Genomic DNA, 12490 nt, shown 5'->3' with positions numbered 1-12490 from the left:
ATTTGAAAATGGATGTCATTCAGCAAGTAATAGACCTTAATCACCAAACAATTACATCCCACTGAGAGGAAAGGGAACCTGAGGATACACAGATGGGACTCTTTTGCGCGAAGGACTTGGCAGAATTTTTGTCACAACATTCTTTTAGCCAAATATGCAACAGCAAATACTCATTTGTTTCCAAGTGATGTTACATTATCTTAAGTTTAAGTAGTGATGCCTGTCATTCTGTTATAACCGTGCATGAATTAAAAATAGAAATCCTCCCTCACAGATTTATCCAATGTAGCAGTAATCATAAGTGGAAATTAAAAAGTTTCTAGGAAAACGATGTCCATTTGAAAACTTTGATTCAGTTTATTCACTTATGAACAAACAATGTCCAAATCACCCTATAATCCTCTTTATACAATGACATTAATATTTTGTAACTGGCAAAACAGCTTTGTTTTCTGTGTGTGTGTGTGTGTGTGTGTGACTCTGAATGCGCCACAAAGAAAGTCTAAATTAAAACAGGATGCAAAAACTGGGAATATTATTTTGTAATTTGAACATCATGTTTAATCCAAAACATTCTGTGTGGGCGTCATTTATTCATGGATCCAACTGCAGCTGAAAAGCCGAAAAGCCTAAATAGTCCCAATTATATGACGGCAAACAATAAACATTGCAGTCTGGAGCTGTCCTGCTGTTGTGAGATGTACCGTAAGGTAAAGCTCAAACTGTTTTTTGTTATGAATGGATTTCATAGAGACTACAGATAGGGTGGACTGTAATGGGGAAAAAACTAATTTAAAACACATTGTATTGTACTGGTGCTCAACGTCATTTAGCCCGTTTACTAATTTAGGCTATAAATATACTACTGGTCATTTCCAATACCAGTGTTTTAGAGGGAGGACAGCATTTCTAGCCTTAGCACCATGGCTAAAAATGCTAGATATTTCTTGACAAACTATTAGATGGATTGCCATGAAATTTGGCCATGACATTCCCTAAGTCAAAATGTCCACTTGTCACTTCAGTTCATGACAGGATACCTCTAAATAATTCAGTTATGACCTCTTGAGTTTAATGCTAGCGTAAAATGGTATGATGCTCACGTGAGCATGCTAACATTTTTCAACAATGTTTAGCCTTTCCCTAACGTTCCCTAACGTTCCCTGCATTAAAAAAGGTTGCAGTTCTCAGGTCTCCCTTTGAGGACTGTTGGAGATGTCCTGATTATTCTTATGTAGCCACAACTGATAGGTGAAAAAGACCTGCGTGACAAAATGCAGCGGTGCTAACGGTAAAATGTAGGGCTTTTATCCAAAGTGAAAACTCCAAAACAACTGTTTGATATCTTTTCCAGTCACCTATTCATTCTGTTTCACTTTCCATGACACCAAAAACATCCTTTATCTGCTGGAAACAACTAAGCACCGGGACATTTATTTGACTTTATGCTAATGGTGAACAGCTAACTGATCAAACAACAGGCAAAACCACAGAGAATATCGAGAGATTTAATTCAGAGTAAAGGACAAACAGGATAATAGTGATGTGCAACAATTTCCACTACTCGTTTCATCTAAACATTTACTGCCACCCATCTTTCATCTTTCCATGCCTCACACGACAGACTTCATGCACTACTTTTATATTGCTGTTTTGGGGGAAATGAATGCTACAGAAGCATGACGTTTCCTCAATCAAATGCAATTACCATAGTATAATCATAGCAAGTGTGTTTATCGCCACACATGGAAAGTCAGTTCTCAGTAATGCAATGGCATAATATGGCAAGAAAACTCATATTTTGTGGTAAGGAGAAATACTTCACAGACATCACATCAGCATACAAAACCAAAGTTGTGGTTTCTAGCAACGGTCATTCAATAGACAAATGAGAAAGATGCTGGCAAACTTTCTCAACAACATCCTCAAGGCAAAAATGGTTTTCAACACTGAGAACAGAAAAACTTGAGGCAGAAAAAAACCTAAAAACAGTCCATAAATTGATGCCAACAGAGCTTACTGAGTATTTACATCAGGATAATAAAAACTGTCCTAATACACAACACATACAATAAGCCTTAGTGCACGTACAGAATACTTTTCAATGCATAGAAAGAGCTCAAAAGTCTTTAAAGCACATTTACCAGAATGCCTAGGTGCATTTCATGGTTTAAAATAAAACAATTTGAGGTTAACAGAAAAAAATAAAAACTGCTTAAAAGTTTTATTTTAGAGCCACTTTACAATGCACAACTTCCCTAAAGCTCCTCTTGACTACACTTTATGCACGTGTGTGTGTTTGTGTGAAATACAAACACAAAAAAGTCTTTGCTTCACTAGCCTGGAGGCTGTGTGGCTGAGTTTTTAGTTTTCTTTCTTCTCTTCAAGAGTAGGGGATTACTTGAGTCTTCAATAGTTTTGATTTTAATTTGATCATAGTCCACTCTCATCGTTTGCAGGGCATTTGTCATTTCCTCCTAATAATTACAAAACAGTGTCACTTTCATCAAACACAACCGAGGTGAAAACACTATGCACAATATGCACATCCAGTTTTAAGTTAATATTGTATGGACTTCTTTGTTCACAGTCGGGTATGCATAACGCATAAAACATTAACATGAAATATGAAAAAAACTATATTGTCAAAATCGACACACAGGTTTTCCAACAGATAAAAACACATCAAGATCCATTTCTTTGCATCTAAAGGAGTTGCACATATGAAGAGAACCAACACTTACTTTAACCTGCTCCCAGACATCTTGTTCCTCGTGCAGCACACGGCTGGTGTGAAGAGGCGTTTGGGGGACCTCGACTGACTGCTGCAGCAGTGACAGAATATGGAGAAGTGTTCACCAAATCTCACACACATCTTTCAAAACCAGCAGCTGCTCAAACACATTCAAGCCTACAGCGAGCCGCTTACATTAATCCAGGGGTGGTTTATGAACTCGGTGATGCTCATTCTCTGGGTGGGCTCAGTTTTCAGTAAGTGGCAGATCAGCTGTTTGGCTGAAACAAGAAATGATCATCATTCAATGTTCATATGAGTCCCCCACTAACATAAGACATATCTGTAACAGTCAGTCATACAGTAGCCACAGTTATGTGGGACAGTTTTTGCTTCCAAATGTGTTCAAACTCAATTCCTAACATTTGCATGACAGTTAAATAAAGAATGTTAAATTTCATCTGCAATGCACAATTCATAGAATCCAGACACATTTTAACAGAGACTGACATTTAGCACTATTTTTGCTTTGCTGCTGTGCCCACTGAATAATACCATAACTGGATTAACTGAAAAGAAGGAAAGTCTTCTGTTTATCATCTAGAGACCAAGCGCCATTTACTTAAAAAACGGTTTCACTCAGAAAGATGCACCACTTGGGGAAAAAGAGTGCAAGCAATTGAGAAAAAAAGAAGAGAAAGTGTGATGTGTCTTCCCAGGAGAAACATATTAGACTCATTTCAAGTGGATCAGCATGCATGGAAAGTAAAACTGAAAGTAAAGGGAGGGAGAATGACACATTTGCAATCTGATAAAACACCCATTTAAACTTGCATGCCCCTCCCCCCTACCTTCCTCAGACACATCGGACCACTCTGGGTTGGGGAACTCATATTGCCCATTACGGATCCGTCTTTTCATTCCTGGGGATATTGCCAGACCATGATGTGAGAAAAAGGGAGGATATCCACAAAGTCTGTGTGTAAAACAAAATGAAATGCCTGATGACAAGATGGATAATTAGAAGCAACAATAATTTAGAGAAGCTTAAATGTGAACGATGCATCATTGCAAGAAAAAAAAACCCACTGCAAATACATCACACTGATTGACTTACAGGATATACATGATGACACCCAGAGACCACATGTCACAGGATCTGTCATACTTCTCTGGACCAAGAACTTCTGGAGCTGCCACAGTGTCAAGAGAAATGATTTAAATTGGACTGGAGAAATCGCTTCTGTTTCATATTTCATGCCTTTGATTACTCTACATAAAATACAGATGACTGCAAAGAAAAAAAAACAACAGGTCATTAAGTAGTATATTCTAGTTTTCAAACTAGTTCACAGGATGTAATCTCATAGCCCTCATGAGTCAAGCCACTTTTCCTCCGCAGGAGGCAAAACGTCTGCAGATTTATTTAACGGTAAGCACTCAAGAGAAAGACTGGGTCAAGTTAAGTTTCAAGAAGCACATGGCAAAAATCTGGCTATTAACAAGTGATAAATTAACAGTTTCAAAATCCAGAGACAGTGTTAAGAAAATGCCAGGAGCTTGAATGTAATTACATAAAACAGTATGTTCTGTCCACATATTTTTACCTTGCAGACACAAAAATGCGTATAGCTGCGATCCTGCTGATTTATGGCTATCACTTACACCAGGAGATCTAATCTCACAGGAGCTTGCGGAATTCAGTGTGACATTCATCAACACTAAAATACATGTTCACAGCCATGATCGCCAAACGATGGAGATGTTGTGTCCTAGGTACACACATATAGGCAGATGTCTTAAACCTGATAGAATTACTCAAGATCACATGTTGCATGTTCTTACCAACATAGTAGGGGGTAAAACACGGTGTTGCTAATGAGTTTAAAGTGGTGATTTCTTTGGCAAACCCAAAATCTGTCAGCTTGAGGACAGCATCCGGCCTTTTGGAGGTGTATAGCAGGTTCTCTGGCTGAAAGAGACAGCAACAGTGATCAAGCGTCTGTAGAGCAGAATCAACCACAAGAAAAGCAAAGAATTACAAACGTAGAAATACAATAAATAGCAAATGTTCAGTTTTGTCTTTTACCATCAATAACACTTTCACATTTTCATAGGTTTGGAGGCTACGAGAGAGGTGTTAACAACTGAAAATATCAGAATAGATTAGCAGGTACAGAAGCCCATTCATGAAGCCGAGGAGGTGGGATAACAATTACAGATGCTGCAAATAATTGTATTCCCTTTTCTGTCTGCCCCGTGGTTCCTGTCTCTTATAACTATCAACTAAAGGCAAGTATGCCATATGAATAATCTTTAATATCTCACGTGGTGACGCAACTGGCATCCCGCATGTTGGACTTCAATGTAATTGATCTACACTGCAATAATACAACCAAATCTCATACTCATTTTGTGTGTTAATTTGTTCAGTCTCAGCATATGATATTATGTAATAACATACATTTTCCTATTTCCTTAAGAACTATATATTTTTTGTTTTGTAGAACTGCACTTCGTATGTGCTTTCACACTGCAGCTGAGAAGAAAAATAAAAACTTCCAACTTTTGACTTCACGGAAACAATTGTTTGCCATAAGGGGCCATCCAATCCGCCTATTTCAGCTGCCATTCATTGTTTGCTTACTCTACATATGTAAACAATTAGATTTTCATATGCACAGAAGCCTGGAGGACTTTTAGCTCTTGTTTTCTCCTGACTGTGCTATTTGGCTTGAAATACGAGCTCTTTGACATGCACAGGATATTAAATTGTCTGTAAAACCTGAGCATAAGAGCACAATAACAATTTTATAACGTTTTCATTTCTTAATAATGGGCTTGTTACTTTTCCATTAAAACATTCCACTGCTGCAAGTTTCGTCTCTACGATATACAGTGAGGTTTTACCTTGATGTCTCTGTGAGCAATATTGATGGAATGCAAGAAATGTATTGCTTCTCCGATACTTTTCATGATGTCAGAGGCCTCTGAGTGAAAAGGAAGTGAAGAGAAAAGATATGGACAAGATGGAGCTGAAACAGACAGATGCAGATCGAACTATACATTGTTTGAGATTGTTAGTTATAATCCTCAAGATTTTCATTAAATCAAAGTCTGTTTTTGATTCAGGAACAGCCATTCAATGAATTCACATTCTGTAATTACCTCTCTCTACAGACGTCACTATTGTTAGAGTTCACCATTCTCATGCAGGATTCAAATTGCCTTCAGATGCACAAAGGATTCACAGAAAACAAGACGTCCACATAATCCAGTGTCACTGTTTGTAATTTCTAGGGTTGAAACTAACAATTATTTCTGTTACCAATTAATCTCGATCAATTTTCTTGGTTAATCTATTCATTGTTTATAAAATGTCTATAAAATGTCAGAAAATGGTGAAAAATGCCCATCATAAATTTCCAGATGTATTTAGATTACTGGCAATGTCCTTTTTATAATTAATCAACTGTTTCGGCTCACTGGTAACAACGTCACTGTTTACTGTTCACTCTCCTACAGCCATATCAGAACTGTATTAAGTTACTAGCTAATTCTTTTAAAAACCTCAAAATCATTCAACTGGCAAAACATTATGAACATTAATTATGAAGCAGTCACAGGAAACACAGTGTATTTATAACTGCGGTTAGCACTGACCACGGTCATTCATCAAAGATTCGACTACAAAACAGGGCCAAAGTCATCTGGGGCATTTAATTTGTCAGCAGATCAGTTTTTAATATTGCAGGGAGCAATGACGGAGCAGCCACAGTGAGCTGTTACTGTAGATGAAGACCTGCAGGCTGCACACTGTGTGCATGGCATGATGGAAAGAGGCCATATATTGACTGACTTCTTTATCAAAAACTTGGCTGCACTGTAAAAAGGCACATCAGTTGCTCTTCTGTTGTGTTTCTGACAAAATAGCTGCTCAGGGAGGGTTTGCTGCCCCCAGAATCCTGAGACCTGAAGAGTTAAACCACATTTGCAGTTAAGCACACGAGAGCCAAATCAACCAGGACTGAAATCTTCAGGATTGTAACTTCTATATAATAATAATCCCTTTACCTCTTTCTGTAAATGCATGATTCCCTCTGTCTTGGATATGACTGAATAATTCACCTCCATCCATGCTGAAAACAAAAACAGTAGAATGGAAAGAAGTACAGTGTAATGAGTCTGTAAAGGCATTCAGGCATGTTCATACTTTTACTCCTCCATGAAGAGCAACTTGTAGTTTTTCCTGGTTCACCAAAGACGATTACAAATGTGGCAGCAGAAGCAAAAGGCTGTCCACTTTCATATATCTCTTATTAGAGTTATAATAAGACTTCAAATACTGTACCATACTACCATTTTGCCATCAGGTCACTGTTGAACTTCTTAATGTTTTGAACAAAATAAGTAATTGAATTAAGATACAGCAAATTATAGCACTATCATTTTTATTTCCCACTTGCTATGGCAAAAAGTTAAAATAACTTCCTTTAACACAATAACCTGCCAAATAGTGCTACTACAGGTGGAAACATTCCACACTTCCACTAAATCCTCAGCCATCATTAATCACTTTTATTGTTCACGCTCAGGATTATTCAATTATGGCATCACATTCATATCATATCATCATAATCCGACTTGTCTTTTAAATCACTTTTAAAAATCCACTTTTTAAAAATTGCCTTTCAGTGATTTTATTTATGTTGTATGACCTTTTAGTTTGTTTCTCTCTCTTTGTTTTTAATGTGTTCTATTTTCATTGTAAAGCACTTTGTAACTGTGTTTTGAAAGGTGCTAAATAAATAAAAATGTTATATTATGACTTTTATTATTATTATTATCATTATTATTATAATAATATTATTACTATGCTCTTTTGTAGCAGGTGGAGGTGGCCGTAGACATCAAGCAGACATCTGCCTTATTATATTCTAGACAGAGCAGCCACGGCCTGCTTTTTATTAATTTCTGCCCTGAAGTGTTTTGGAAACCTACTCACCTCAGTTGTTGTGCATTAAGAAGAACTGACTCCACCAGCACACTGAGCAACTAATACAAGCCACAGCTCCCAGGAGCCATTCAACGATGAACAACATCCAGGGAAGGAAGTCTACTTATGTCAACATATGCTATCACTTCTTAAGACCACACATACATTCTTAGGTCTAACTGTGCATATGTATATGTGTGTGTGTGTGTGTGTGTGTGTGTGTGTGTGTGTGGGCGTGCAGAAGAACACACCACTCCATCACGATGAGGAGGCACTTCCTGCCCTGGTAGATATTCTCATAAACATCTATGATGGGTACAATGTGGGGGCAAGGTGACACCCTCCAATGAAGCTCTACCTCCCGTCTGGCTTCTGGACAATCCTGCAGCATCTGAGACACAAACAGCAGAGGAGCGAACAAGTCAGAAAGCAGGACGAGCAAATGTGGACATGTAAATCTGCCCTAGGTTTAACAGGTTCTTATTTTAGTTTGAATTTAGCAAAATGAAATACCAGTCTGGTAGATAAAAAAGAATCCTGGCAGTATTGATAACGCCATTGCTCTGATGTTTGTTTTAAAAGTGGTTATGGGGCTCAGGCATGTCGCCAGTCAAGCTAAATATTACCACAGGAATGCTTTGCCTCAGTGGCAAATACAGCTGCTTCCTCGATTAATCGATTAATGATTGGAAGATATTTGGATATTTAATTGAATTGTCATATTTTAAGCAAAAATGCAAAACATTTGATCTTTTTTCTTTGTCATACACGATAGTAAACTGACAAAGTAAGACATTTGAAGACATCACCTTGGTCTTTAGGAAATTAAATACAGGCATTTTTCTCACATTTTATAGACATAACGATTAATCGAGAAAATAATCCACAGATTAATCAATAATAATTTATTAATGAAATAATCATTAGTTGGAGCCCTGGTTGCAAATCGGCTCTGTGTCAGTCATTACCACTTCAGTGGGTAGTTAAGTCTATTAGTCTGCCTGTATTTCCTTAAACGTACCTGTTGGGTAGATTGCATACACCATGGGCAATTCATTGGGATAAGAGTGTTTATGCTTCGTGGGGGCTAAACAATTGTCTTCAATTTGTAATATATATATTTAGTCTTTCCATTTAATAGCCTACTTTTTAGTAAAGTTTATACTCATGCATTTATTATTTATTCATTAATTACCCATATGTACAAAAAGATGTGATTCAATGGATGTGGACAATTTTGCTATTTCGGGTGTAGAACAATCTGAATACTGTTAATACTGCTAACAAATTAATTAAAATAACTGCATGCTGAATTTCAGTTGCATTCCTCTGCGATATTTCCACAACATAAACTTGATTAGCGTGTCTCACACACTATATATGATAATAAAATGTTCCCTCATTTTCTGATATGCATTTCCTTCACAAGACCCCAGAAATGTCAGTGCAATGGGCTATTTTAAGATCTAACAGTGTGCAAGAGGAAGGTGATTGTTTACTGAGACTAGGAAGGCATCACACCTTTTTTTAACAAACTTCAGGAAAAGATTGGTCATTTGCTAGTTTCTCCATTTTGTTTGCCCATCTCAAAAGACCTTCACTGCCTAATAAAAGCTGAGAGTGACACCTTGTCCTGCTATACCACATCAGATGTCATAATCTCTCAGTCATCTCAGGCCTCTCGCATGAGGCTACTTTTAGACACAGGCATGTTCCCCTCTCTCTTTCTGGCTGGCAGCATTTGGATAGGAAAAGTCAACACTCCTCTTTCAAAACAGACACCTCATCATGTTAGGCCAACATAATTTACAAACCCTGGAACAGAAGTTAGACCCTGACATAGCCGTTTGTTGTGTATCACCTAAATGCCATAAAATTACAGTTTTCCATGGGAAAGAAATCTGTCACTTACATCTGACCCCACCTTTTGAACTCTAAATACTGCCTGTCACTCCAAAAGCACCAATCACAACAGGTAGTCTGTAGTTGGATACGCATCACCCATGCCTTAGGAGTGACTAACAGATCCAGAGGAATGCAGTGAAGCAATATATTATTTTTATCCCTTCCTATTGGCTTAAACTGAAACTTGAAAGGGGACACAGGCTGTCCTATGGACAGGAAAGAGGAAACAGTGTATGAGAAGCAGATTTCTAAAATCAAAGATAAGAGCGAAGCATCTGTTAACTTTCAACTTAGAGCTCGGCTTGATACATTCTGGGTCCAGCCTTCGCTGCTCTTAATTTGACTGATTCTGAGAATGCGATAAAAAGGCAGGCAACCCCAATGCACGAACAAGGTTATTAGTAATCAATAGCCAGACGGCTTTAATCCTGCTAGCTGCACACACAAAAAAAGTTAACAGATGCTTCGCTCTTATCTTTGATTTCACAAAGAATGAATAACAAGTTTCAGAGGCTTCTAAGAAAATATTTCTCTAATCACAGAAATATGGACAACAAGTAACTGGAGCAAAAGAGGCCCCAGGAACTAATGGAAATGATGGGTACTAGCACAATATACTCCAAAATAACTATGGTCATAATGTTTTTTGTCAAATAGGTCAAAATCAGACCACATTAGGACAGGCAGACTTACTGTTAGTTATAAAGACATGCATGGAGTACTTCTAGTGTTGTTGTATGCATAATGTGGGAGACCGTGCCAGAGGTGATATGACTGGTGTCAAAAATGAGCTCACCAGCTCTGACACATCCTGAGAGCTTCATGCAAAAACATCCATTTGAATGAACTCAAACACACGTCTCCATGTCCAACCCAATATCAAATATCTATCACTGCTGAACCCACAATGCTATGGTTCATCTAGTAAATACTACAGACAACATGTTCTGCTATCTTTACCAACAAATACAAAATGATGGCGGTGCATGTTTCAAACTCTCTAACTGTGTAACACTTGGCCAATGCACTTTGGTATTTAATAGCCACAATAAAAGAAAAAAGCGGAAAATGTGTTTATTTACAACAGTATATAGTATCTATATTATTATACAGTTCAGTGACAATAAACATCTGTAAGGTTAAGATAACCATGTTTACCTTTAGTGCATACTTTTCTCCACTGTCTTTGTGGAATATTTCCAACACTCTGCCATTTATCCCCATCCCGAGCACCTGACTTGTGACACTGTAACCGTCTGTTATTACATTCCTTTTGATTTGAAGAGGATGGTTAAAGGGTTTCACAAAAGACTGTGGGAAAGGAGCAGAGTTCAGATTAGGCTGCTGTTGGATCGGGAAAGCCGGCTGGTGCTGATTCGACATGTTAACTATCGGCAACACATGAGTGGTATCTGTCCAACAGGTGCGTCCCCCGTCTTCTCACTGCGAATAGTCGCGTATTAACTATCTTAGCTAGTTGTAGCACCTAGCTCATGTTGTCCTTGTGTGATATTAGCCCACCGCTAGCCAGGATAGCAACACGGCTCTCACTCAAGTCCTCTACAAGCAGCTGTCCAGGAAGTCAACTCTCAACTGTGATTCTTGACAGACTGCCAGACAGTTTAACAACTTGGCCCGGAGCACGTACCGTGTAATATCACTTAATGAATAAAATTACACAACGGAAATGACTAGCAATCAATGGATAAACAAATGACCAAACTTCTTGGCTGAAATGGTGGACGTTAAAGCAGCTTGTCTCCCTACGGTCCAACAGGGGCGTGCCTGGGGAAAGGAGGGTGGGGGGCACCCTCACAACAACCCAACTGCCGCACCAAAATCCTGAGACATGATTGGCTGATGGCCATGGAAGAGGCGGGACTATCAAGCCAGCAAATTCTGAGGCTCTCAGCTCTTGGTAAAGCAGGTCAGGACTCCACATACAGGCTATACTGCTAGTCTGAGGGTGTTTCTCAATTTCACTGGTGAAATTATTTTTTGTCTCCGTGGCCCTGTATCTTAAGTAATTAGCAGAGCCATTGTTATTGTTTAACTAGCTAAGCTATACCCCTTTCAGACAACAGACGTGTATACGATGTGGGACTATGCGTTGGACCATTGGCTATGCTTCTGGCCCATTCACATGAGACAGCTCCATCCTGCTGTGTAGTTCCATACACTTCACTAATAAACCACAGAATTACACTGAATTTTATTGAATAATTACTTAAATGTTTCAGTTGTATGTCTCTTTCTGTCCATATGCTATTTACTTTATGTTCAAACTTCAGTATTGAATTAATTTCCATTCCTGGTAGCAAAGCCAATTCACCAAAGCCTCAGGGAAGATGGTTGTGAAAGAGGGTCAGCTGATGCACGTTGATCCATTAGGACAGAGCCCTAGGTGGATTTGACCCATGTCACTTTGTCAGTCTGAATAGGGTACTAGTTAGAGTCAGGAAAAACGTTCTTTTTACAATCTCTATCTTATTTATACAGTTTTGGCAATCATTTCTATCAGGTGCAGTAATATTTACTCACCTGCTTAACTGCTGAGTGGTCAACCTATAGTGGTTCTGGGCAGGTCCAGCAAGGGGCAAGGACATTTTTTCTGTAACTATGGCAACTAATTATTTCAGTTTTACTAACCAGCTAGATAATGTGTTACATTGGATATTACACATGGTGGTTATCAGACAGGGTTAGTTACAAGTGCCTCGTAACTCTTTAATACTTTAACTTTAATACCTAAACCAATTGATTCAACTCAGGCCTACCTGTGTGTTTGAAGCGGTGAACAATTCTGATGGGCATTTTGGCGATGTTCACCTATAGTTTTCCCAGTATGTGTACCC

At 38.4% G+C, this 12490-nt stretch overlaps 1 protein-coding gene across 2 annotated transcripts; it reads right to left on the bottom strand.

Moving 5' to 3' along the window:
- Positions 1-1494: 1494 nt before the first annotated feature.
- Positions 1495-11051, bottom strand: mapkapk2b (MAPK activated protein kinase 2b). 2 transcript variants are annotated; one of them, XM_070909855.1, is made up of 10 exons: positions 10794-11051; positions 7982-8121; positions 6809-6873; positions 5645-5724; positions 4580-4706; positions 3852-3927; positions 3586-3710; positions 2930-3015; positions 2745-2825; positions 1495-2477 (listed from the first exon to the last, which is right to left on the bottom strand). In XM_070909855.1, the coding sequence occupies exons 1-10, from the start codon at positions 11016-11018 to the stop codon at positions 2337-2339; spliced, it is 1146 nt and encodes a 381-aa protein (XP_070765956.1). In that variant the 5' UTR covers positions 11019-11051; the 3' UTR covers positions 1495-2336. The 2 variants fall into 2 exon arrangements, with proteins under 2 accessions (XP_070765956.1, XP_070765957.1); XM_070909856.1 differs by having other exon boundaries at positions 2745-2822.
- Between the last annotated feature and the right edge of the window lie 1439 nt (positions 11052-12490).

Source organism: Enoplosus armatus, chromosome 8, assembly GCF_043641665.1.
Source record: "Enoplosus armatus isolate fEnoArm2 chromosome 8, fEnoArm2.hap1, whole genome shotgun sequence".
NCBI classification, from domain to species: Eukaryota; Metazoa; Chordata; class Actinopteri; order Centrarchiformes; family Enoplosidae; genus Enoplosus; species Enoplosus armatus.
Note: the sequence above shows the minus strand (reverse complement) of the source record. Positions and strands in the feature narration are given on the sequence as shown.